Here is a 27,759-nt window from a genome sequence, read left to right on the forward strand (position 1 = left end):
GGTTCACTTTGTTAAAGCAAGGCCTTGTGTATTTTTTGCATTATGCAATGATATGGGCAGCGACCATGTAACGCTTTTACAACATACAGAACTGCGCTGGTTATCAAGGGGCAAAGTATTGACACATTTTTTTTAAATTGAGAGACGAGCTTAAAGTTTTCTTTATTGACCATAATTTTAACTTGTCTGACCGCTTGCATGAGGACGAGTTTCTCATACAACTGGCCTATCTGGGTGATGTTTTTTCTCGCATGAATGATCTGATTCTAGGATTACAGGGACTCTCTGCAACTATATTCAATGTGCGGGACAAAATTGAGGCTATGATTAAGAAGTTGGAGCTCTTCTCTGTCTGCATTAACAAGGACAACACACAGGTCTTTCCATCATTGTATGATTTGTATGATTTTTGAGTGCAAATAAACTCAAGCTTACGGACAATGTCAAATGTGATATAGCGAAGCACCTGAGTGAGCTGGGTGCGCAATTACGCAGTTACTTTTATGAAACGGACAACACAAACAACTGGATCTGTTATCCCTTTCATCCCCTGCCTGAAAAAAAAGCATGAAAACGAAATACAGGCTCAAACTGGGTGGAAAATGATTTAAGACAGACTCTCTCCAATACAACCGAACATTTCAGAGTTATGTGCATCCTTTCAAGCACACCCTTCTCATTAACCTGTGGTGAGTTATTCACAATTTCTGTTGAACAAATATGGTTTTATATGTAAGATGGCTAAATAAAGAGCAAAAATTATATTATTATTTGTGCCCTGGTCCTATAAGAGCTCTTTGTCACTTCCCACTCACTCATTCTTATGTTTAATAAATGCAGGCTTATAGTAATGGCAAAAAAACAACATTTGAGAGTGTGCTGACCCTGGTGCTAGAGGGGGTATGCAGCTGGAGGTTGAATGATTGAAGGAGTACGGGCATATAAAAAGTTTGGGAACCACTGCCCGAAAGGATATTCTAGGAAACTTTTATTTGTAGAGTGTATAACATAGTGATATACCATTTTGTCAACATGAGAGGAGGATGGCATTGGCGTTTCTCTACAAGTAGGTTGAGTCAACATGTTTTTCTGCTTTCACAAAGGCACACACACACAGAGAAATCAGAACCTTCACCCAGTGATTTTACCCACGCACCGCTACTGAATATAACAGACGCAGAGAAAACATGTTGTCAAGCAAAAACAAGTTTATTATTTATTTCTGTCTTCAAATATGTACAATCTTTGTGAGCGAGATGAGCGTTACTGACCAGTGTGTCAGGAAAGTGAAGGGAGAGTATAAGCTAGGCAAAAGCAATCGTACAGAGAGCAGAGCTTCTACTGCAAGCGTCACAGATCAGAGTTCAGAGAAAGCCTTGCTGTGTATAGTGAGCGCATGATGAGTCCTGTCAATAGCTACATAGGCCAGGTGCTGTTTACAGAGAACACAAGTCTCGCTTTGCATGGGATGGAGATTGGATTCAGAGCAGAACATTCTGCACTATTCGTCTACAAAAGTTCAATTCAAACTGAACTGACTGAAGGACTGTACAGTTAGGAAACGCTTCAAACCATAACAAGTAAATGATTTATTTGCAAGAATTGCCAACTGGTTGGCAAAGGAAGCTATTGGCTGAATGGGTGTAGTAGTGACAGACACTATTTATCTCACATCCCGGGTATGGAGCCTTTGCTGGGATTGTTTGGGTCATGTGATTTCTGATCTTTGTTGATAGATATTATTGTACAAGATGATGTGTGTTATACTGGATTTAAATGATTGCGTCATACAACCCAAAACCAAAATGAAAGAAGTATTGATTGATATACACTGGGCTGGTCTTATGATTCTGACCATATCAGAAGACTAAAGTGGAAGAACTGCGCAGTTAGAAGACATAGCCCCTTCTCTGTCATCAACACACAGCACTACATTAGTCACTGTATAACTGCATACTTATTATCCTTATGATACAGATTATGACTGATCTTACGTCAATGATCAAACTCCTTATTGAACATTATGACTTTTTTTTAACCAACAACCTCCACAGATACCGTATGATATGCACATTTTATCCGTTGGTTACTACATGGGCTTTAGACGAGTCAACTTGTTTAGGTCATGCGATAAATTACAAATCCTTATATATCATACCGGCCTCTAACATTCATATATGTCATAAGGTACTGTGCATGAACAAAACCCATACTTGTGTCATTCCACGAATAGAGTGCCTTGTCGGTAGTGTAATAACACAAATACACATTTATTTCCGTCATAAAGAGTAAATGTTAAACTACATAAAAACATGTTTTCCCATCTCAGAAAATAAATGGCTGTAAAAGTGCCAATTAAAGTAACAGCATTGACGATTTCATCTTACTTAAGCCATAACTTAGGGGGTATGGAACAGAGAGGCGCAATTCAATGCAAGATTAACCAAACTTGCGAACTTGTTAAATCATGTGTTGACTATCTGTCTAGGGGTAACGAGGTTGACGTGTTATGATCGAATCGCTCAGTTTTCCACCACAAAACACTGGAAATGGACAAAAAGAGGGGCACCAGCTCACCTGCTTTTACACTATGCTTTGACTATTAGATGTTACATTTTTCTTTTTAAAGGAGAGTTCAGTTCATGTCACAGGGCTGACCTTAAACCCGAGGGACCCATTGGTACTTGGTCAAAGAAAGAAAAGAACTACGGCTTTACAGCGATGGTGAAAACGTTGGGAATGTTTGTGGTGAAGCGGGTTAAAATTGTCAAACAGGATGTGGGACATGCCAAAATGGGAATTTACTTTAATGAAAACACGCTACTATTGGACTTATGTGAACCGACTGTTAAATTGAGTGCTTAGCTCAGTAAGAGCGGAGAAGTATGTGAACTAACGGTTAAATGACGTGTTTTATAAAAATGTACACACACCCACAACGTCACAAGGCCATGAAAGGCACTATTCGTGGAATGACCCACTTAATACTGAAACCACACGGGTGAATGATTCAAACCTACAATAAGGCATACTGTAGGAATGTCCATACTGAGAAACCCTTCAGTTCTACTCATACTGTACAGTACAGTACGAAATATCCCGTTTTGTGATGGCCAAGTAACACTAGCTCTCACCCAGACAATGCCCCCAACTCTTGCACTTATCCCGTGCAAGCTTTAGTGTGTGTTCATGCAGGCCGTGGTCAGTGGAGCAAAATCGTATATAGCTACTGCTTTGTAGAAGCCTCTGGACAAAGAGGCCAACACATAGCTTCAGTGCACTGTGTGAATCTTACAGTAGTACATTAGATAATGTCCCATCTGTTACTATAATATTCACAAAACAACCAATACCATGGTCATACTCCCAACATTCTAAATTGGCAACCTGAATATAACCAACCTGTTTTTTTCCTAAATATAACATTCACACAAATATACCTAGTACCTTTAAAGACAAAACCACACACATAATATGACCCCATTATCCTGACTTATCTCAAATGGCCTCATGCTTGTCTCCAGAATTAACTGAAACTACTGTTCAAGGCACTCTTGCAGGATATTTCTCCTGAAGGTTAAGTTCAAGTTCTTCCACATTTCCTAGTACTATTTCAAGCACTAGCGTTGTAAGAGTTTCAATGAAAATGAAGGAAGTATATTACAACATAAATGTCAGAGTAATAAAGCAGGCGGTCCTGGTAACCAGGGTGACACGGCTGGTAACCAGGGAAACCAACAGTGTGACCAGGCTGTTAACCAGGGTGACACGGCTGGTAACCAGGGAAACCAACAGTGTGACCAGGCTGTTAACCAGGGTGACACAGCTGGTGACCTGGGTAACAAGGCTCGTAACCAGGGAGACCAGGCTGGTAACCAGGTAGACGAGGCTTCACAGTGACGGCAAGATGGTGAATGGCTCTCGTCTGGGTTAGGATAGAGCCCTGCAGGCCCTACTGTACATATGGATAACATGTTGGACACACACTGTCTCACAAAAACACACACACACACAGGGGTACACATACACACATATGGGTGATAAACACACAAACATAAACAGTTTATGTACAAAGACTTACAGTAGCAATGAATGATATAGGAATAGATCATTTAAATACACAGAAAGCTTATATGCACAAACAAATGAATGGATTATGCAAATATAATGAATGTATTACACACCTTAAATACAGTACAACACATTCACACAGGTGATAAAATATACATATGTCCCTTATGTACATACATATGAGGTATGTAAATTGAGGTTGATAATGTCACACACATTGATAACAACATATATGGGCTATATATACAAATGCTTACTATATACATACATGCTGGTTAAATATATACAGTTTACATACTGTGCGTAGAGTAGACCACAGCTCTAACTACATATGACTTATTTTTTGGTAACATAGTTGGAAGACATGATGCTACAGGGGTTAGAGGATTAGAGGGTCCTGGTTTTGGGGTCGGGGGGCTCGTAGGGTGGAGCAGGGGCGGAGGTGGGGGTGCCCCAGGCTGAGGGCATGATAGGGAAAGCAAACACCCCTGAACCCAAGGAGGACAGCAGCTCAGGCCACTGGCTTACACAGAAGGGTGAGAGGGGCGAAGGTGGCAGCCCCCCAAACAGGTCTGGGGCTGGATGGGCCACCAGATAGCTAGGATGGAACCCTGCTTGTCCCGGGGAGCTGGTCCTCATCACTGACCCCTGGGCCTGGCTGTCAATCATCGGCCATGACAGGGAGAGTTGGGGGCCTTCAAAGCCAGGGGCTGTCCTGGCAGGTGTCTGAGGAGAAAGATATATAGGTGAGCTTTCAGTCACCACAGGCTTTCATCTTAACAATTCCAAACCTGGCTTCAAATAGTAATTGTTTTCTTTCAAATGAATTCAACCTGTGATTAGGTCTGTCTGGAGTGCCAGCTGGTAGGTTTTGCACTTTGGGACTAGTCCATTGTTTCTATTCTGGGTGGGAAATGAACACCCACCAGCTGTCAAATGCAGGGACATTTTGGCATTGGCAGGTAAGAACGCCTATTTCACCAGCCATATTGGCAGGTTGTCACACAGAGCATTTGACAACAGTTTTTTCCAATGAAAAGTCAAATTGACCCGAAAGGCTACTAAAGTGTGACTTTGTCATCATGTTCATGGCTAGTTACAGTACTTTGTTAACACGCTATGTTGTTTTTCAATATTGGTTTGAGTTTTCTGCAACTGTCTGCTGCTAGCAATAAGATAGTCCAAATGGCTGAAAAATTGCAACATTTGCTTGGAGCTAACTCTGCAAATAGCCCTACTGGGTGATTTGAAAAGTCATAGTCAATTGATATAATAATATAATAATACTCTTCGCACAAATGTTTATCTTTAATTTAGAATCTGTAGAAACGATGAGAATAGAACGTTTCAGAAATGTTGTGAAACATCACAGCACAGTTAAAAAATATATGGCAGCTAGAAATCAAAACTGGATGGTCTTCAGAGATAGATGGGAGGGGTTGAGGGTAGCTGAAGGATGGGACTAAAAACAAACAAAAGATAACTAATGTAAAGTATACTGTGTCTGTAAAATGTATATACATATATGATATATATATCGTATATATCATATATAAATGTGTATAAGCTGGACGTAGAAGTCTAAGTATTGTTGTCCATTAGTTTACTCCAATTAGGGGAGGGATGATAGGGTTAGGGGAAAATAATTTATCATTTGGTACTACATCATTCCATATGTGTTATTTCATAGTTTTGATGTCTTCACTTTTATTCTACAATGTAGAAAATAGTACAAATAAGGAAAAACCTTTGAATGAGTAGGTGTTCTAAAACTTTTGACCGGTAGAGTAGCTATGTGTGTTGAAAACATTTCATCACAGGTAAGACATATAACTTGTTTAGTATAGTTCATTTGTAAGTCCACTCACTCCTTGTAGCTGTATAGTCAGTTTGTTTGAAGTTGCTCTTGGCGAACATAATGTTCCGGTCGTTAGCTAGCTAGCACTGACGTGGCTGCTAGCACCTTCATGAAAAGGGACATTTTATTTACCTTTACTTAACTAGGCAAGTCATTTAAGAACAAATTCGGGGGAAGCTCTTCAATATTACATAGTAGTAAGTAGTAAGATTTCTCGGGAGCAGGCAATGTTGAAAATTAATCTTTAGACATGTTGTACTTTTCTTAAATGTAGTTTTGTAAATGACTAAAACAAGCAGACAACAAGAAAATTGTCTTTGAAAAAAGTCAAGTTTCTGCTGTGAGTCAATGGGGTAACCTAGGTAACCACATGTTTTCCCCACAGGCGGGCAGGGCCAGGATGTTCTATATAATACCAAATGGGACCAGGGTTGCCAGGTCCAGCTAAAATTTAGAGCCCATTGACCTCTGAAAACTTGCCCACAAGGCCTGAAAAATTATCCCAACATGTTTTTACCGCAGCATTTATCCAATAAACCCTTTTCCCATAACATTATCGAGAGAAAAGATAAATTGCCCTTATTAATCTCTCCAGATAATTTTCTATCAATGGATGTCAATTTAACTTGTTTTGACTGCTATGATTAAACAATAAGGCAATATATATATTTTTAAAGACAAATGCCATGGTGGCAGCGGTTCAATTTAGGAGTAGCCCAAAAATGCGCCACCCGCAACCAATACATGTTTTTGTCAATGTAACCCAATTTGACTGCAAACCCGCAAAAACTGCAACCCTGACTGGGACTAGACAGAGATTCTCATCTCTGACAGACATCGAGTGGCCGTTACTACGGTAACAGCCCACCCCTTAACTTCTTATGGCTGGGGGGCAGTATTAAGTAGCTTGGATGAATAAGTTGCCCAAAGTAAACGGCCTGCTCCTCAGTCTCAGTTGCTAATATATGCATATTGTTATTAGTATTGGATAGAAAACACTCTAAAGTTTCCAAAACTGTCAAAATATTGTCTGTGAGTATAACAGAACTGATAATGCAGGCGAAACCCCTAGGAAAATCAAACCAGGAAGTGGCTTATATTTTGAAAACTTCATGTTCCATAGCCTACCTTTGCTCCATTTAAAGGAATATCAACCAGATTCCGTTTCCTTTCGCTTCCTCAAGGTGTTAACAGTCTTCAGACATAGTTTCAGGCTTTTATTTTGAAAAATGAGCGAGAACGATAAAATCACGTCATTGTATGGCCGGGTGCCAGCAGCATTTTGTATGTGCAACAGAGTTTGGGCAGCCATGGCCTTTCCCTCTCCTACTGAAAAAGACAGCTGCAGTTGATACAGTGCCTTGCGAAAGTATTCGGCCCCCTTGAACTTTGCGACCTTTTGCCACATTTCAGGCTTCAAACATAAATATATAAAACTGTATTTTTTTGTGAAGAATCAACAACAAGTGGGACACAATCATGAAGTGGAACGACATTTATTGGATATTTCAAACTTTTTTAACAAATCAAAAACTGAAAAATTGGGCGTGCAAAATTATTCAGCCCCTTTACTTTCAGTGCAGCAAACTCTCTCCAGAAGTTCAGTGAGGATCTCTGAATGATCCAATGTTGACCTAAATGACTAATGATGATAAATACAATCCACCTGTGTGTAATCAAGTCTCCGTATAAATGCACCTGCACTGTGATAGTCTCAGAGGTCCGTTAAAAGCGCAGAGAGCATCATGAAGAACAAGGAACACACCAGGCAGGTCCGAGATACTGTTGTGAAGAAGTTTAAAGCCGGATTTGGATACAAAAATATTTCCCAAGCTTTAAACATCCCAAGGAGCACTGTGCAAGCGATAAAATTGAAATGGAAGGAGTATCAGACCACTGCAAATCTACCAAGATCTGGCCGTCCCTCTAAACTTTCAGCTCATACAAGGAGAAGACTGATCAGAGATGCAGCCAAGAGGCCCATGATCACTCTGGATGAACTGCAGAGATCTACAGCTGAGGTGGGAGACTCTGTCCATAGGACAACAATCGTATATTGCACAAATCTGGCCTTTATGGAAGAGTGGCAAGAAGAAAGCCATTTCTTAAAGATATCCATAAAAAGTGTCGTTTAAAGTTTGCCACAAGCCACCTGGGAGACACACCAAACATGTGGAAGAAGGTGCTCTGGTCAGATGAAACCAAAATTGAACTTTTTGGCAACAATGCAAAACGTTATGTTTGGCGTAAAAGCAACACAGCTGAACACACCATCCCCACTGTCCACCATGGTTTGGGCCTGCTTTTCTTCAGCAGGGACAGGGAAGATGGTTAAAATTGATGGGAAGATGGATGGAGCCAAATACAGGACCATTCTGGAAGAAAACCTGATGGAGTCTGCAAAAGACCTGAAGACTGGGACGGAGATTTGTCTTCCAACAAGACAATGATCCAAAACATAAAGCAAAATCTACAATGGAATGGTTCAAAAATAAACATATCCAGGTGTTAGAATGGCCAAGTCAAAGTCCAGACCTGAATCCAATCGAGAATCTGTGGAAAGAACTGAAAACTGCTGTTCACAAATGCTCTCCATCCAACCTCACTGAGTTCGAGCTGTTTTGCAAGGAGGAATGGGAAAAAATTTCAGTCTCTCGATGTGCAAAACTGATAGAGACATACCCCAAGCGACTTACAGCTGTAATCGCAGCAAAAGGTGGCGCTACAAAGTATTAACTTAAGGGGGCTGAATAATTTTGCACGCCCAATTTTTCAGTTTTTGATTTGTTAAAAAAGTTTGAAATATCCAATAAATGTCGTTCCACTTCATGATTGTGTCCCACTTGTTGTTGATTCTTCACAAAAAAATACAGTTTTATATCTTTATGTTTAAAGCCTGAAATGTAGCAAAAGGTCGCAAAGTTCAAGGGGGCCGAATACTTTCGCAAGGCACTGTATATTATCGATTATATATTTTAAAAACAACCTGAGGATGATTATAAAAATGTTGCATGTTTCTGTGGACATTACGGATACTATTTGGAATTTGTCTGCATTGTCGTGACCGCTCTTTCCTGTGGATTTCAGAACATAACGCGCCAAAAAACGGAGGTATTTTGGATATAAAAATAATCTTTATGGAACAAAAGGAACATTTATTGTGTAACTGGGAGTCTCGTGAGTGAAAACATACAAAGATCATCAAAGGTAAACGATTAATTTTTATTGCTTTTCTGATTTTTGTGACCAAGCTACTTGATGCTAGGTGTTCATAATGTTTTGTCGAGCGGCCGATAAACTTACACAAAAGCTTGGATTGCTTTCGCTGTAAAACATATTTTCAAAATCTGAAACGACAGGTGGATTAACAAAAGGCTAAGCTGTGTTTTGCTATATCTCACTTGTGATTTTATGAATATAATTATTTTTAGTAATATTATTTGAATGTGGCGCTATGCAATTCAGCGGTTGTTGATGAAAATGATCCCGTTAACGGGATTGCCGCCATAAGAAGTTTTTAAAGGGGCAGATAACAATTTTTTTTGTCTCACTGAGTGCGTTCGTAAATTCACACTATCTACTCCGATTTCAGAGCACTCCCTTCTGAGTGTGCCAGAGTGCAGAATAACTGATGAATATACGAACGAGCAACACCCGTTGACGAGCAACACCGCTGTCAGTAAACAGCAAAAAAGAAAAAAAATGTAGTGGTTGCCAGCAGCACAGTTACAGTCACCAACGCTCTAGATAACATGAAAACAGCCTAACCAGCTCTGCTGGGGTGAGTAAATGGTCAGAGTGAGGTGTTCTCTTATTTATTTTGGCCAGGTCGCAGTTGCAAATGAGAACTTGTTCTCAACTAGCCTACCTGGTTAAATAAAGGTGAAATAATAAAGCAAGCTAGCCAACTTTAGCCAGTTAGCTTGGGTGCTTGACTCATGTTGTGAGGTCAGAACACTCAGATCAACACTACTCCTCCTCGGCCAGTGTCCAGTGTGCGCTCTGAACGCGAGAGCGAAACGCCATGGCCGGCCCACTCATTAGGCAGGATTAGGTAGCCGCCCATAGTGGTAGATTGAGGAAGGCGGCATTTTCTGAGCTAAAGTGACCAAGGCACACCTCCAACAACAACACATAAAACCTCACATAATTCTGCCCAAAAACAATGACAATTTTTCCCAAACCAGTGGCATTTCACAACACCCTCAATAACATCTGCTAAACATGTGTGTGACCAATAAATGTTGATTTGATATGATTTTAATATGGGCTCTTTAGGTGAGCGCTGACTACACCCTTTGATAAGCAGTGTCCACTTTGTCAAAGGCAGGGGTGCAAAATATTTTACTTGTCCATTCCCAGGGTGATGTTGGAGAGAAGCATCTCTGCAGCGCTCCACCAAAGTTTGGGTCAAAAATAATAAAACATGTAGAAGATATAGGATATGGTAGAAATACTATGTGGTCTTTTCTGTAGCCTTCAGGCTGGAGATAAAATGTATTACAATGTAATGAGAAGGACACTTTTTACATCATGAAGTTTTCTCCAAACTAATAGCCTAACCTGAATGGCGCTCAATCAAATAGAAAATATGCTGTCATGTCAACAAAGAACATGTCCTAAAAACAGGACAAGTCAAAGTAAAATGGACAATATGGAATGAACAATCACAACTGTTGTCCAGGAGTTGCATTGTCATGATCAGTGGTTTCAAGTTTGTATCCATACATTGTTTGACAAGCTGATCATATTTAAAAAGAAAATACTTCTGAATTTTCCACTGTGTAAACACATTGCAAATAGGCAAGTTGGGTAGCTGATATTCAGAGCTTAAATAGCCAAACTGATTAGTCACAGGAATCAAGACTAACTAAGTCAATGCAATGGCATGTTAGGCTACACCCCAGGAAGCATGAGCTGACGTCTTTTGGACATCTTTTTTTGGTCCTGTCCGGAAGTAGAGTTTTGGTGTTTTACAAATGGTAAGCTTACCACATAGATGGGCACTCATAAAATTCCATTTCAAGCAACACTGTAGGCTACACCTCAGTAAGCACGGACTGACGCAGAAGCTTTTGGACTTTTGGTCTTGTTTTGGTGCAGATCCAGACAGGCCTTGATTTCCACATCCACGGACATTGGTTTCTGGTCCGGACCAAATCTGAACCAATCACAGAAGTCTATGTTTGGTTCAGATTTTGTCTGGTCTGGACCAGCCTTGATTTGACCCAAACATAGACATCTATAAATGACTTATTTTCCATTTTCATTCAGAACCACAAATGTGCATGATTTCAACATCTGGAAAATACATTTTCACCTTTCATTCAGAACCTAAATTGAACCTAACTTCAACGTCTGGAAAATACATATTTTAAACGTATCTTCAACATAATTTTGCTTACTGGGACTATACTAGTTCTGTGGGGGGAGGGGCAATATTTTTTGGCTTGCCTATGGCGGCAGAACAGCAAAGACCGGCCCTACGAAACGCATTATTTACTAAGGGACACTCCAGAGTGAATTTATGAACACACCCCTAATGACTCAAATATTTGGGGGTACATTGTGCTTAACTGAGTATTGAAGACTCAAAACAACTTTTATTCATAAACTCTTATTAATTCTTATCACTAAAACACCCAAATTATTATATTGTGCTCCTACACCTATTTGTGTGCTTCTAAATGTCAATTTATGTACCCCGTGTAACAAATGTCAGTTTAGAGCCCTGGACTATAATTACGCAATATGGACCGAGGGGGTGTGGTATATTGGCCATTTACCACAAACCCCTGAGGTGCCTTATTACTATTATAAACTGGTTACCAACGTAATTAGAGCAGCAAAAATACATGTTTTGTCGTACTTGTGGTATACAGTCTGAAATACCAATGCTGCCAGCCAATCAGAATTCAGGGCTCGAACAACCCAGTTTATAACAATCAATCAAATAAACTGCATGACTCAGCATTGTGTGGTAGGGAAGGCACTTTGTTGATGCTTAATACTCAGTTATAGAACTGTTAATCTGTTTTTACTATTTTATCTAAATAATTTATTTTAACATACTGTACATTGGATAAAAGATTCAGGTCACACACATTTCATTAAATTGAGCAATATACCACATTACTTATTTATAGTAATATATTTCTTAGTCAAATAAATAATCAGTTATTAGTGATTTTTTTGCGTATGAAAAGGAAACTTTTTTGGAGTGTAAGTAAAGGAAAATATTTTGGCTTTTGAAAGATCTGATTGGCTAGTAGATTTTTTTGATCTACCTACCACAGTGGCTGGTGGACCAAAAAGTCAATTTCCCACCCTGGTTCTATTGTGCCAGAAATGATCAATCAAGTGCAGAAAAATCAATATATAATTTTTAAGAAAACAAACACTAGTTGAACCCATTTAGCTACACCCCTACTAATAAATAATGCATAGTACATAAACAGTTAAATACAGATACATACCGTATCCAACAACTACTCACATCTGGAGCGCTGGCCAGTCTGGCTCTGGTTCTGGGCCCCATGGGGTCGTCGTTCCAACGCGGCTGCCCACTGAGGCTGAGGGAACTGGGCCGCGGCCGCCAGGAGACAGCCAGAGCCTCCATGGCCCAGTCATCCACCAGTCTGTGGAGGTCGTCTGTGAAGGACCCTGCATAGGAGCCTATGTAGGCGCCAGGGTAAGTGCCAGTGAAGGTGCCTGGCTTGTTGTTGCTGTTGTTGGCCTGGGCTTGGGCCAACCCTGCTATTGGCTGGTGGGGAGGAGGGGTGGAGCTGGCTGTCTGTTGCTGGGATGGCTGGTTGGATGCACCTGAGCCTGATCCAGTCCCTGGGAGATGGACATACTGTTCAGACCCTGCCTCAAGTTCCAAACAGAGTATGTGAGCGGAGCTGGAGCAGAGCGAGGAGTGCCCAATTTGACTGGAGTGCTGAGCGAGATTCCCAAAGGCTGGAGCCTCGGCCTTCTCACCTGCTCCAATTTCGCTCCAGTACCACTCACTTCAGGAGCTCAGGAAATGCCCGGCCCAGCATGTATTTGTAGGCTACTTGTGTGCTGCTACTGCCCCTTGCTTTAGCTACTGTCATGGAGCTGGCTGAATATTTTCATAAAGAAACCAAGAGCAAGAGAGGGAATGCAGTGATGTAGTGTCCACAGCTAAATAATCATTTTGGAATCTGAAAAGACACCTATCCCAAAAGCATGATGGTGTACTTACTACATGCACATGCTAACAGAAAGGAATGAGGTGGGTAGCGAGCTAAGTGTGTCATTGTAGCAAATGATTTATAAACAAAAAAATGTGATCTCTTAAATGTTATATTATCTATATAATGGGGTCTAATACATTTTTGCCCAATAGGCCTGACATATTACATTACCCGTTCAAGGAGCTTTCTGTTTTAATAGGGTTATTTTGCCTAAAAATCTTTAGACCTACCTATAGAAAAATAAAAACTCTGCATCCCTGCCTAGCAAGAGTAGCCTGAGGGGTGTTTAGCATCCACAGTGGCTCTGCAAACGCAAAGAGGATATTCTCCGTGGCTGACCTGCTCTCCAGGCACCATCGCATGAGCCTGAAGCCAGACTCTGGCTTCATGTTTCTAAAAATGAATTCAAAGGCACTGTAGACTGAGCCTAACAAGGCATTTTTAGTTTCATTTGTATCTAATTCTAAGTCAGCCTATATGGGAAATGAATTGACTAAAATGATTTAATACAACAAAATGTAGTTTAAACGCTGAGCGCTATAGTGTTCCTGCCAAGCCTAGTGTGTTGCACTTGCAAATGCTTCACAATGTATTTCTTGGTAGGGTATGGCCTTGAAATAATTGAAATAAATGGCTAATAATATAGCCTAAATAATACAATACTTGTCTGACTCCTGACCTATTTAGAGTGTGTATATGCCGTTTAATACGACATGTAGCCTAATTCAAATGATTAGCGCTTCTTACCTTTTCATGTTGTTTATTAAAATCATTTTCAATTCAAACCATATGGTTTGGTTTCAGTACTTCAAAACCAAATGGTCCAGGTAGGGACAGAAATAGATGGTTGTTGGTTCAATGGTGATTTTAATGAATGGAGCAAATGTATTTTTATTTTATTTTTATTCCTGTGAGGAAGGAGTGTTTTTTTAACGAACTGGTTGGAAGTGGTTGGAAAGGATGTGGAGCTGAGGAAAGAGTGGGATTTCCGACCGCTGAACTCCGCTTACATACTCTGGTCCCAACTAGCTCTGTTGCTGAAACGTGTTATCTAAGTAAATGTAGTTCAAATGAACACTCTCAGGCCCCTCTTGTTTGTAAAATGCATTCTAATCTAATGAAATGTACTTCTACTCTTACTCATGAGAGGAGCTTTTGGGGAAAGAAAACAAGGTACATGAGTAGATACGATAATAAAATCAATGAATTCATGAATAGATAAATACAATAAATAGTTTGGGATTCTCTAAATGGCTAATGTCGTTTCTGCAAATTATACTTACCCCTACCACGCTCTTTACCAAGGCAGAGACGTTTCAGAGTTGACCCTAGGAGATAAACAGAGTTAGGACTCCAAGCAACACGGAAAACATAAACACACATAGACGTACGTCTAAAAACATACAGTCACACTGCTACAAAGATCTGCTCAAAAGCCAGATGCAGCATCATCACACACATAACACCGTGGGAAAGCACGGTTCAGACAACTATCTGAATACAGATGGACAGGCCAATCATGCAGTCCCTCAAGAAGTGAGCCACAGAACTGTGAGAGGTCTGAGAGAGAGAGAGGTCTGAGAGAGAGAGAGGTCTGAGAGAGAGAGAGAGAGAGGTCTGAGAGAGAGAGAGAGAGAGAGAGAGGTCTGAGAGAGAGAGAGGTCTGAGAGAGAGAGAGGTCTGAGAGAGAGAGGTCTGAGAGAGAGAGAGAGGTCTGAGAGAGAGAGAGAGAGAGAGAGAGAGAGAGAGAGAGAGGGAGAGAGAGGTCTAAGAGAGGGAGAGAGAGAGAGAGAGAGAGAGAGCTCGTAACCAACATGGCGCAAAATAACAGTGGCTGTGTGTAGCCATGCAGACAGGGTCCACTAGGCAGTACTGCATGGGCAGAGAGGCAGAGTTACACAGACAGACAGACAGACAGACAGGAGCAGAGAGTGAGCTGAGTACACAGTACTGCTGCAGTGCATTACTACTATTACTACTGCATCCACTACTCATCAGCCAAGCACAACAGACAGAGAGAGACATTTCACTGTAGTTCAGAGAATCAGAGAGACACAGGGGAGAGGATGGGATGGAGGAAGGAAAAAGAGGGGGAGAAAAAAAATAAAAGAGCTACAGGATGAGGATATCCGGACATAGTTTAAAAATGGTCAGTACTTCAACGTCCACAGACGTCGTTTTTTGATCCGGCCCAGAACCAGTCTTGATTTCAACATCCATAGACGTTGATTTTTAGTACCAAATCTGAACCAATCATAGACGTATATGTTTCACAGGTTTGGACTGCACATTAGAGTACGGAACGACCGGAGCTCATTTCAATAATGCCCAGTTGTGTGTTCATTTTTACATTTAGTTCATTGAGCAGACACTCTTATCCAGAGCAACTTACAGTCAGTGTATTCAACTAAGGTCGACAAACATATCACAGTCATAGCAAGTAAAGAGTTTCTGTAATGGTTACTGATAATGTTGTCGTGGTTGAACTGTTCTTTCTGTTGGTTGTCAGAAAACATGATCACTTCCAGTTCTGAAGCTTTTGAAAAGGTGACAGATGGGAGTAATAATAAATATTCTATACTGCAATCTTCATTTTGCTCCATTTTCCTGTAATCTGATATATTTAAATGTTAATGAAGAAAGAATTATATGTTCAATTATGTAGGGTTGAAATATGACCATAGAAACAATAACACCAAAAATATGTATTTTTTTATGTCTGGATAAATGTATTTTCAACATCCGGGAAAATACGTCTTTTCAACTTTTGTTCAGAACAGAAAATGAACGTAATCTCAACATCATCTTTACATCTTTTCAAAGTAATTCGGCTCCCTGGGTAAAGAGGAGGAGAGAAGAGGAGGCGAGAAGAAGAGGAAGACATGAAAAGAGGAGAATGGAGGGGAGGAAGGAGAGCAGTGGAGGAGGACAAGAAGCAGAGTGAGTGGGGAGTGGTGGAGCAATGGAGGAGAGGAGGAGATACAAACAGATAGACAGAGACACAGGCCCACTGAGGAATCTAGCGCGTGGTTTGCTACTGGTTTTATAGGTCACTCTCTCAGGTGGTGGAGGGTAAGCAGGCCAGCCTGTGGAGAGGAGGAGGAGAGGAAAGGAGGAGAGGAGACACAGAACATCAGGGTAAGAAGAGCACACAGCTCTGACCAGAACCCGCTTGAGAAATGAGTTTGAACAGCAACCTCTGTCAGAACCATATGTTAAAGGCTACAGATGCCCGATGAAGGTAACTTTGTGTTCCATCATTTAAAACATATTTTCTAAGGCATCCTATTGCAGCACTTCCTCTAAACATGAGTATGACCCACAATATTGATCTGTATCTGTTGCTTGTCATTTGGGTGAGACGAATGTAATAAAGTAATAAAACAGACAGTTAGGGTTGCAAAATTCCAATTACATTCCCCACATTCTCAGGTTTTCCAGAAATCCAAGTTGGAATATTCACAGAATTAGGAGGGAATAAAGCAGGAAATCTGATATTCTCAACCCAGGATTTCTGGAAAACCTGGCAATTTTTTGGAAAGTTACCGGAATTTGGAAACTCTGATAGTGTCTCCTTTTGCATGTTGGGACATGTTGTTTGTGGGTCACCTTGGCTTGGTGGAGTCTGTGGACCTGTCCCCTCTCCGTGTAGTCCAGCTCCAGCGTAAATGTTGTCTGAGGAGAGGGAACCCTTGAGGGAGCAGGGCTGCTGGGTCTGGACGGGCTCAGAGGTGGAGGTAACCAGGTGACTGGTACCTGAATGGGCTCGGCTGTCTGACTGAACTGGAGCTTTTGCTGGAGACCCGTTCAGACTCACTGTAGGCTCACCTACACAGACCAATATACAGTTGAAGTCGGAAGTTTACATACACTTAGGTTGGAGTCATTAAAACTCGTTTTTCAACCACTCCACAAAGTTCTTGTTAACAAACTACAGTTTTGGCAAGTCGGATAGGACATCTACTTTGTGCATGACACAAGCATTTTTCCCAACAATTGTTTACAGACAGATTATTTCAGATTGTATCACAATTCCAGTGGGTCAGAAGTTTACATACACTAAGTTGACTGTGCCTTTAAACAGTTTGGAAAATTTTAGAAAATGATGCCATGGCTTTAGAAGCTTCTAATAGGCTAATTTACATAATTTGAGTCTATTGGAGGTGTACCTGTGGATGTATTTCAAGGACTACCTTCAAACTCAGTGCTTCTATGCTTGACATCATGGGAAAATCAAAAGAAATCAGCCACAACCTCAGAAAAAAAGATTGTAGACCTCCACATGTCTGGTTCATCCTTAGGAGGAATTTCCAAATGCCTGAAGGTACCACGTTCATCTGTACAAACAAGAGTACGCAAGTATAAACACCATGGGACCATGCAGCCGTCATACCGCTCAGGAAGAAGACGCATTCTGTCTCCTAGAGATGAACATACTTTGGTGCGAAAAGTGCAAATCAATCCCAGAACAACAGCAAAGGACCTTGTGAAGATGCTGGAAGAAACAGGTACAAAAGTATCTATATCCACAGTTAAACGAGTCCTATATCGATATAACCTGAAAGGTCGCTCAGCAATGAAGAAGCCAGTGCTCCAAAACCACCATAAAAAATCTGACTACGGTTTGCAACTGCACATGGGGACAAAGATCATACTTTTTGGAGAAATGTCCTCTGGTCTGATGAACAACAAAGTCAATGTGTTGGAGTGGCCATTACAAAGCCCTGACCTCAATCCTATAGAAAATTTGTGGGCAGAACTGAAAAAGAGTGTACGAGCAAGGAGGCCTACAAACTTGACTCAGTTACACCAGCTCTGTCAAGAGGAATGGGCCAAAATTCACCCAACTTATTGTGGGAAGCTTGTGGAAGGCTACCCGAAGCGTTTGGCCCAAGTTAAACAATTTAAAGGTAATGCTACCAAATACTCATTGAGTGTATGTAAACTTCTGACCCACTGGGAATGTGATGAAAGAAATAAATGCTGAAACAAATCATTCTCTTTACTATTATTCTGACATTTCACATTCTTACAATAAAGTGGTGATCCTAACTGACCTAAGACAGGGAATCTTTATTGGGATTAAACGTCAGGAATTGTGAAAAACTGAGTTCAAATGTATTTGGCTAAGATGTATGTAAACTTCCGATTTCAACTGTAAATATTACACACAGAAACCTGGACAGATAGACAAAGTGCATCACAAATGGCACCCTGTTCCCTTTTTAGTTCAATTATTTTGACCACGGCCCATATATTATAATTTAAACCTGCTACTATATACCTTACCTTGCCTTGCCTCAGACCTGAGGACCTGCCCAGGCTTTAGTGGGCTGATGCAATCTTAAGTTGCGCAGCCAAGCTGGGTTCAATCCCAGGTGTATCTCTCAGTTCAACACCATCAGTGGAGTGATTGGTTTCAGTGCCCTCATACTCACTGGTTTTGCTAGAATCACTGGTTTTGGTGGTAACGTTCCTCAGCTGTTGTACCAGAGGACTGAGGAGTTTGCCAGCCTTCAGTTTGTGTTTGTGCTTGCTCTTCCGCTTGGGGGGAGCTGTGTGGGAGAAACCTAGGGGGGGTGGTGTGGCTTTACCCAGCCTTCGGTACAGCAGCTCTATTTCCCCTCTCTGGTGGGCCTGCAGCTCCGAAATCTCCTTCAAATGCCTGGGTGGAGGGGAGGGGGAGGAGAGATATGTTTAGAAAAAGGTTAAGGTGCCTGATTCCTCCAGATAATGGTCTTCTAGACCAGTGGTTCCCAAACTATGGGTCGGGACGCACTTCTGGGTCACGGCAGATGTCCAAGTTGGTCGCGAGATGAAATTTCCCCAAAAAATGTAATTAAAATAAGTGAAAGAAAAACACTTTCAGTGTAAACATAAATGACTATAATCAAATAGAAAGTATGTAGAAAAGATAATGAGAATTTACAATCAACAAAGTAAAAGCTAGACAATCAGTCCTTCATTGATTTTGTTATAATGTTTAAGAATAAGAACACAGCATTAGCCATTTGTAGAATTGTGTGGAATTGCAAGAGATTAGCTTTCAAACTGCAATTTTTTTTTAAATATTCTTTGGTCTGTGTATTTTTCTTCACCGTTCTACCCTTATGGTGGTTTGCGACTCAAAAGACACTTCAATTGGTGGGTTTGGTAACCCCTGTTCTAAACACACACAACTTACTTCTCCTTGAGTCTGGTAAGCTCTCTCTTCATATCCGAGTCCTCCATCTCGGAGTCGTTGTCACTACTGACATAGGCCGAGCCGTGCACGCCCCCCTGCCGGCTCGGCGAATCAGAGCTCTGCACACTACTACTGCGGCGGCCCGAACGGCGCAAGAAGGCCACCGCCCTCTTCATGAGGTCACTTCCTCTCCGCTCCCCCGAGTGGCCGTGCCGTGAAGGTGTGGCCGGGGCCAGCTTGGCGGGACTACTCTCCGCCCCCGAGTCTGATGACAGGAAGCGTGGGTGTGCGTGGACCGTAACATCAACAGACATGGAAGTGGTAGTGGAGGCGCGCGGCAGTGACCCCCGTTTGGCCATGGAGGGGGGTGTATCCAGGTAGAAATCGGGCGGCGCAGAGTAGCGGCTGCTGCGGGTCCTCAGGGTGACGTCGTCCTCGGTGCTGACCACTGAGAAGCGTCCGATGGTGGTGGAGGGGGCCATGGCCATTGCCTGGGCACTGCGGTGGTCTGAGTGGCCAGCAGGATGTGCTGGGGAGGCAGCACTGCTCCAACTCCTCTGCTTCAGCTCTCCTCGTGTCACCATGTCAGGAGGGCCTATGATAATCTACAGACACGGATGACAACAGCAATGATAAAGTTATTGTTTAAAGAGCCACTTCCAAGTTAATACCTTTGCAGGTAATTATGATATTGGTCTAAAATACCGCATTCGCCGTTTCCTCTACAAAACTAACTAGGTATTGCACCTCTAGAGGTAGTAGTGGAAATGACTATTGGGAACAAATATGTTGTCACGACTCCGACCGAGGGACACTCCCCTTCCCGTTCGGGTGGCGCTCGGCGGTCGTCGTCGCCGGCCTACTAGCTGCCACTGATTATTTCCTCCCCCTCCTTATGTGTTTATTGAGTGCACCTGTTTTGAGTTAGGTAGTTAGTAGTAGGCTTTATTAGTCAGCCGGCCCGCATGGTTCCTTGTGCGGGATTAATTATTGTGACCGTCGGTTTGGTGTACTTGTGTGCACGTCTATGGGTTTTGTGTTTTCCCATTTTGTGGGGTTTTTCTGGACAGTTTAAGTCCCCCTGTTTGGGGCATTTGTTTGTTCATTTACGCCCTGTGTTTTCGTGAGGGTTGGCTTATGTTCGCCGTTTCTCTGTGCATTAAAATAGCACTCCCCTGAACTCTCTGCTTCCTGCGCCTGACTCCTCACCCACTACACTCAGACCGTTACATATGTGACTTGTTTATAGAGAAACTAGCCGTATATTGCAATTCACTACTTCACAGGAGCGGCATTTGAACATATACTGCATTTTTGAGCTGAAATGCCTTTTGGAACATGTGAACTTCCATATGCCTTAATAACGAACTTGTATTCCATCCATAAATACGAATAAAATTGTTAAATTAGGTGCCTAGCTGGTTTAGCTACGGAAAAGACAGGAACCTTCCTTTTAGCCATGATTGGCTGAGATAACGGATGGGCTGGCAATGTAGCATGCTTCTGTTTATAACGTGAGCTGCTCAGTATGTGTTAACAGTCCTTTCTACCGCGCCGTTTTTGAAATATATAACGTTAGCCATCGATCTACAAAAGTTCTGCTACTTTTCTCAACATTGATGCCCTGAATTTAGCAGGCGCTATCGAAAACGTGATGGGCTACTTTCTGCACACACCACAGTCAGTGTGAACCGGAGTGACTTGACACAAACAAGATGTAGCTACAAACAAAATAGAGTTAAATGGTTACCGTCCGCCGTGAAGCGTTCATCCATGTATACGGGTAAGAGTCGAGCTCTATTTTCAGATATAAAGTTTCTAATTTAGTCAGAAAGTCCTTTTTATTGCAAGTTAAAGCTCACTGTTGGTTAGCTAGCAAACGTTAGCTCGTTGGCTCGCTAGCTAACATCACGTGTGTGATCTGTGTAGTATGTAATACAGTAAAGTACCTTAGACCGGCCACTGGAGCCCGAGCAAGAGGTAGAGTGGAGTATGTTCTTTCTCCTAGACATGGGGGCTGCAGACAGAGAGAATGAGAGAGATGACATAGCTTATCTAAATAACTACAAAAACTTGATTTTGATTTTTCACAACAGCTGTTCTCTATAAGTTAAAAGAAAATAATTGCACCTGTAATGTTGTGGCCTACATACAACACAGTAGAGTGTACATACCACCCATGACAGAATCACTCAACGCGCTTAAACTGTCCATCCTCTCTGGAATCTGAGGCTGAAAGAAAAGTGGTGAGGGAGGGTTGAGAAAAGAGAAACGGTAAAAGATTGAAGCAGAGAAAGAGAGGGTATGAGGGTAATATAATGTATGAGGGTAATACAATGCAGTCGTTTCTAAAAGGGAGAATGGCCAACATGTAAGGATGAATGGCATAGATAGATTGCATGTACTTTACATGTTGTCTGGGGTGTCCTGTCTCAGCCTCCAGTATTTATGCTGCAATAGTTTATGTGTCAGGGGGCTTGGGTCAGTTTGTTATATCTGGAGTACTTCTCCTGTCCTATTCGGTGTCCTGTGTGAATTTAAGTGTGCTCTCTCTAATTCTCTCTTTCTCTCTTTAGTTCTCTCTCTCGGAGGACCTGAGCCCTAGGACCATGCCTCAGGACTACCTGACATGATGAATCCTTGCTGTCCCCAGTCCACCTGGCCGTGCTGCTGCTCCAGTTTCAACTGTTCTGCCTTATTATTATTGGACCGTGCTGGTCATTTATGAACATTTGAACATCTTGGCCATGTTCTGTTATAATCTCCACCCGGCACAGCCAGAAGAGGACTGGCCACCCCACATAGCCTGGTTCCTCTCTAGGTTTCTTCCTAGGTTTTGGCCTTTCTAGGGAGTTTTTCCTAGCCACCGTGCTTCTACACCTGCATTGCTTGCTGTTTGGGGTTTTAGGCTGGGTTTCTGTACAGCACTTTGAGATATCAGCTGATGTGCGAAGGGCTATATAAATACATTTGATTTGATTTGATTTAAAGAAAACAATTCTAATCTCAGAAAGGAAAGTATGTTTGAGTCCCAAATGGAGCCCATAGGGCTCTGGTCAAAAGTAGTGCACTATTCAGGAAATATGGGATGCATTCTATGAGTTCTATGTATGACATGTTCTATGTTTACCAGCTGTTCCCCTGTCCGGTAGCGCCCTTCCCCCATGGGTCCAGGTGTGCTGTTTCCTGACCCCAAGGTGGCACTGTCGGGCCCAGGAGGGGACTGGACGTACTCTGTCCCCGAGCCTGGTGTCTCCGCGGCAGTGCCTGTTGGGTACATAGGAGCGTACTCCTGGTACAGCAGGTTCCTCAGCTTCTCGTCCAGAGTCTTGATGGTGCTGTCCACAAAGCCCCCCCGACCTCCCACCCCTCGACCCTCCCCGTCCGACTCACTGGGCCCCCCTGCCGTGTGCTGGTGGGGAGCCGGGCTCTGGGGCAACGAGGGGGCCTTGGCTCCACCCACTGAAGAGAAAGGCTGATGGAGCACCACAGGCTGCTGGGAGCGGTCGCCGCGGGAAACAGAGGGGTAGGAAAGTTGTAGGGACTCTCTGGCTGAGGAAGTAGTGGGGTCCTGGGGGGGCAGAGGGGTGAGGGGAGTTGAGCTCCCTTGAGCATCACAACTCACGTTCAGGGACAGGGGCATGACCAGTGGACAACAGGGCACCTCCTCCACCATGGAGGCAGTGCACGCCATCTCTGCCATCTGCTGGGCAGCGTGGATGGGAGAGATGGCACCCAGACGCCCTCCTCCCTGGTGCTCCTCTCCGGACAGGAAGCTGCGGCGACCTCCAGAGGGGGCCACTGGAGGAGCCGAGGCTGGCTGGGTGTGATGCACCCTGGGAAGGGTAGAACTGTGGGTCTGGCCCTCTGGAGGAGGTCCTGGGTGGACAGACGGGGGGCCAGAGGGGGCTGGGACATGGGACATGGCCAGGAGGAGAGGGTCTGTGGAGGACAGGATGGGAGGGCTACAGAGGCCATAGCCCTCATAGGCGAAGCCTCCACTCCCCCCAGAAACTGAGTTAGCTATGGAGGACGACGCTGATACTGCAGGACAAAAGCAAAAGAAGACAGAAGATTATAGACAGAAAGGCAATAGGACTAGCATCCTCTTAATCAACCCTTCTACAACAGGACCACATGCAAAGACATACAAATATTTCAACTTAACAACTCAATATTGTATTTGTGGCGTTCTGACAGAGTGTTGCAAAAGTGGTTTGACAAAGGAGCTTGCACAGAAATGCAACAGCAAAAAACAACACTCTCTAAGATGCTGTCCTGAACCTTCTTTTACAATTGTACACATGGCTGACTACAGATGTTGACAGAACGTTGTTCATTCATTGAGCACTAGAGGGCAGCCTGGTAGCATGGCTCGACCAGGATGGTTTCATGTTCAAACGGTCACATGGAAACAAAGTCACCTCTGCCTGAAGCAGTCCCTACAGTGCCACCCTCAGCAGACTGGCCAGGCACTGTAATCCCATCAGGCTGTGCAATTGTAGTCCTGTCAGGCTGAGCAGTTGTAGTCCCATCAGCAGTTATGTTTGTAGTTCCATCCTGGCTGGAGGTAGGAGGCTCCTCCACTGGGCAGATGATGAACCATCTCTTCCCTGTGTGGAGCACTGAGAGAAAGATAGTGGAAGAGAAAGGCCAGTCAAACAGATATAGCAACCAAATTTACTCAGCCCACCCACACAGCCCTCCTTTAAAAACCTTCCTCCACAGACATCCCACTCTCTATGGGGCCGATTCAGACTTAAGAAATTCTATGCCTTTTTTAATCGTTTTGATTTAAGCACTTCTCAGTAGTTCAGACTTACCTTTTGCAGGTGAGTCATTCCACCTCAAAAAACACAAGAAAGATGATTTTGACACCCACCATCTCAGATTGTTCTGGAATCGTTTCTGTAGTTAGAAACGGATAAGTTTAACAGTCCTAATATATTATTTGATATTTGCAAAATGAAGCTAATTGATGGTGCCCAAATTGGCCATTTTAATCGATATGATTCATATAATCGTCCATAAATATAGTACCTAACATCCGATTTGGAACATACCTCTTCCTAACAATGACTAAGACATGAGGAATCCAATACAATGATCAAAAACCACTCACGGACCCCCCCACATCCCACGCCAATCCCAGCACCCAACAACCAGTACACAGTATCAGTTCTCTATGTCTGACAAGTCATATGGAGCTGCTGCTTAAGAGTATTGCTTCTTCATCCTTTGTAATGTATTCCCTGTGAATCTGGTGATGGGTTTTTTCCCGCTGTTCAGAGAAATTAGCCATTGAAGTCGCTAGCATTATTTACCATAAATGAGTATGGTAGTACCAAGTTTTGTCCGATATTCCTGCTGCTGGTCTCTTTTGTCAATTAAATGGACCACAAATGTTTTTCCCAACTTTAGCCAGAAAACCACCAATAGCTTTTGCTCATGATGAAAAACAAATGGTATGGTCATCTTTACAATTCAAGCTAGTCTTTCATGAAAGCAATTCCGTTTGTCCATCTCTTAGGCTTGATTTGTGTCCAGGAAATGGCCCCTCTGTGTGTGGTTTACTCCCTTCAAAAAGGTCTGGATTAGTTAGACCATTCCTGGTGAACAAGCAACCATTACGCTAAAGTAGTTCTAATAGTTTCAATGTTATAGTCTCTAACGGGCTTCAAAAAAAAAGTCCCTAACACACAGTGTTTTGCAATGGTAATGGATTTGGGTTAGATTTAATGGTATATGTCACTAATCACACTACATATATAGATGTTTTCTAATAATTATATTGAAAAACATACACCTGCCATGCATCTAGTGGGCAAATAATTGTTTATAACTGTATTATTTTATTACGGTTGTCACAACATTTTACACACTAGCCCATTTCTCCATCAAAGTTTTGGACTTTTTATGAGAATTGCACCAGAGCTCAGAGAGCTGCCATTTATAGGACTATTCAAGGGGTGTTGAGTTGAAGCAAAAGGTTGCTAAGAGAAGGACAAACGTAATTGCTTTCATGGAGGAATGGCTTGATCACACAATTTATTTTCATCATGAGTAAAAGCTATTGGTTTCCTACCCAAAGTTGATCCATTTATTAAACACAAGAGACCAGCAAAATGGACAACAAGGTGTGCTGGCAGTAGCAGGAGCAGCGGCATCTAGTGAGAAAAATCTGAAACTTTCACACAAATTTATGGTAAATAATGCAAGCGAAGTCGCAAAAGATGGTGCAAGTTTCAATGGCTAATTTCTCCAAACGGGGACAAAACATCACCAGATTCACACAGAATACATTACAAGGGATGAAGAAGCAATACTCCAAGCTGCAGCTCTATATTTCAGACACAGAGAACTGATAATATATACTGGTTGTTGGGGTGGGATTGGTGTGGGGGTCCGTGGGTGATTTATTTCAATATTATGTAAATTAAAAAGGGCCAATTTGGCTGCAATCAATTAGCTTAATTTATCAAAAATCGAATAAAACTTAAACAAAATTATGTTACAGGAATGCTGTTTCTAATTACAAAAAAGTTTTCTGAAATAATTGAGGTTGGTGGGTGTCGTGGCTTGCTGAAACGACATGGAATAACCAAGGTGCATAACAGGTTTTGGAGGAGTTGCTTCCTTGAGCACTCTGAATACATTTAATTCAACCATACTTTTCTATAATTTTTAGCCAGTACTTCTGAAAGTAGTACTCAAAAGCCAGAAGTGGTCCCCGAAAATTGCATACTACCTCACATACTATATGTGCACCACATCATTGCTCTCTCTCTCTCTCGCTTTGCTATGTGTGCATCTTGCTAGCTGTCACTCAAATGGTGAGGGGCTGAAGTTAATTGGCTGAAACACAAATTGCTAGGACCCAAATTAGGGATTTGGTGGTTAATTGGGGTAAAACAGTAATTCCGCTCATAGATTATGCATGTAGAACTACACATTGACACATCCAGCCCAAATGGAGGTTTAAAAAATACTTACTAGTCCCCCGAGTTTCAGAGGAGGTCTTTAAAAAACAGCGAAACGTAACTAAATGTAATTGAAAATGTAATCTAAGTACTCCCCAAAAAGTATTATTTATTATGAGAGGGCCATAAACAATAACTAGTAATACTGCATCTCAACTTTCTGGTAAAAAAAAAAAAAAGTTGCTGATGTGTTATCACTTTGAGGGCAAGAGCTCATGTACACAGTACTCATATAATAAAAATATGAAAATAATATTATATATGATGCATTTCCTATTCAACAAAACTGTATGAATAAGGCTTGAAATGACATACATGCTTTCTAAATACAGTATTCTCAAACTATAAAATGACTAACTATAAGATTTCACCTTCCTTATGACTGTAAAAAAAATGTGGCAGAGTAAATGTGCATATTTTCTTAAGGTCTCGCTTGATCAAAACGTCTCACAGAGCCCTAGCTTGGCTTCCTGAACTCGTTAGGAACTCGGCTTCCTGAACTCGTTAGGAACTCGCCTTTCATCTCATATTATTCTTGTCCATCTATGACAAACAGAAAGTGTGTTTTTGTATGAATTATTTTAGATTACTGGCTATACATCAATTTCTGAATGTGGTAGACGATGAAACCACTTGCGCTACGATGTAAGGATTCCTGGCATGTTTGTGGCTGTGAATTATGGTTCAGTCAGGAGTTGATGGACAGTCGGAAGAGCGAATGAAATGATAGGAGGAACATCCCAGCTTCAAGTGGTGTCAGATTCACATCCTGCTTTAAAGAGGCAAAAGATACTTTTTTTTTAACTAAACAAAGATAGACCACCGCCAGTCATTTCCAATGGAAACAAAAGAGTTATAGTGGGCAGATCAAGCAAGGAGGTGGGCAGAGCCAAGCACAAGCCAGCGAGATCCTATTTTCCTGTTCTAGCATGAATCTGCATATTTATGTTAGGGAAAGCCTACTCTGTGAAGTGCGTGTGTGCAATAACTAAATTTGCCAGTGCACTCCTTCTAAATGACATGATTTTTAAAAACTTTGGCAAAGGGTAAAGTCTAAAAAAACGTAATCTGCTCTGTTCAAAACAGATTCTAGTTTTGGGAACTGAAAACTGTATTGAGATCAAATGTTTAATCGATGACAAAATTTGCAGAATGTCTGCCAAAATCCAACTCCTTCCATCTTCTGCCAATGCTGGCCACTGGGCTTCCTCTCACTACCATATTTGGATGCTTCACATTTATACATCCGGTGAAATATCTGTCTCATTATTCTAACTGTGGACATACTCCTCTGTCCGTGAGAATCAGGGCTACCACTCAATGCAAGCGTTTTCAGGGAACCAGAAACGCGCAGGTCTTTACATCTTAAAGGTTTTAAATACGTGCTAAGTTTCATTACTATATATGTTCCAAAATATATAGAAGAAAGAGAGAGAGAGAGAGAGA

At 42.1% G+C, this 27,759-nt stretch overlaps 1 protein-coding gene across 4 annotated transcripts in view; it reads right to left on the minus strand.

Annotated features, from left to right (window-relative positions):
- Positions 1-1,190: 1,190 nt before the first annotated feature.
- The window catches only part of wnk2 (WNK lysine deficient protein kinase 2), a 74,851-nt gene continuing 48,282 nt past the window's right edge, over positions 1,191-27,759 (minus strand). The window contains exons 18-28 of one of the 4 annotated variants that reach the window (XM_036950028.1): positions 23,758-23,958; positions 22,464-23,377; positions 21,508-21,565; positions 21,283-21,350; positions 19,334-19,938; positions 18,588-18,814; positions 16,759-16,977; positions 16,161-16,235; positions 14,433-14,477; positions 12,426-12,769; positions 1,191-4,797 (exon numbers count right to left, since the gene is read on the minus strand). In XM_036950028.1, the coding sequence (XP_036805923.1) occupies positions 4,459-4,797; positions 12,426-12,769; positions 14,433-14,477; positions 16,161-16,235; positions 16,759-16,977; positions 18,588-18,814; positions 19,334-19,938; positions 21,283-21,350; positions 21,508-21,565; positions 22,464-23,377; positions 23,758-23,958 (3,095 nt within the window). In that variant the 3' untranslated portion in view covers positions 1,191-4,458. Of the gene's footprint in view, positions 4,798-12,405; positions 12,770-14,432; positions 14,478-16,136; positions 16,236-16,758; positions 16,978-18,587; positions 18,815-19,333; positions 19,939-21,282; positions 21,351-21,507; positions 21,566-22,463; positions 23,378-23,757; positions 23,959-27,759 lie in introns of all 4 variants that reach the window. The other 3 variants (XM_036950027.1, XM_036950030.1, XM_036950029.1) reach the window with 3 other exon arrangements.

The sequence above is a fragment of the Oncorhynchus mykiss genome, chromosome 17, assembly GCF_013265735.2.
Source record: "Oncorhynchus mykiss isolate Arlee chromosome 17, USDA_OmykA_1.1, whole genome shotgun sequence".
NCBI classification, from domain to species: Eukaryota; Metazoa; Chordata; class Actinopteri; order Salmoniformes; family Salmonidae; genus Oncorhynchus; species Oncorhynchus mykiss.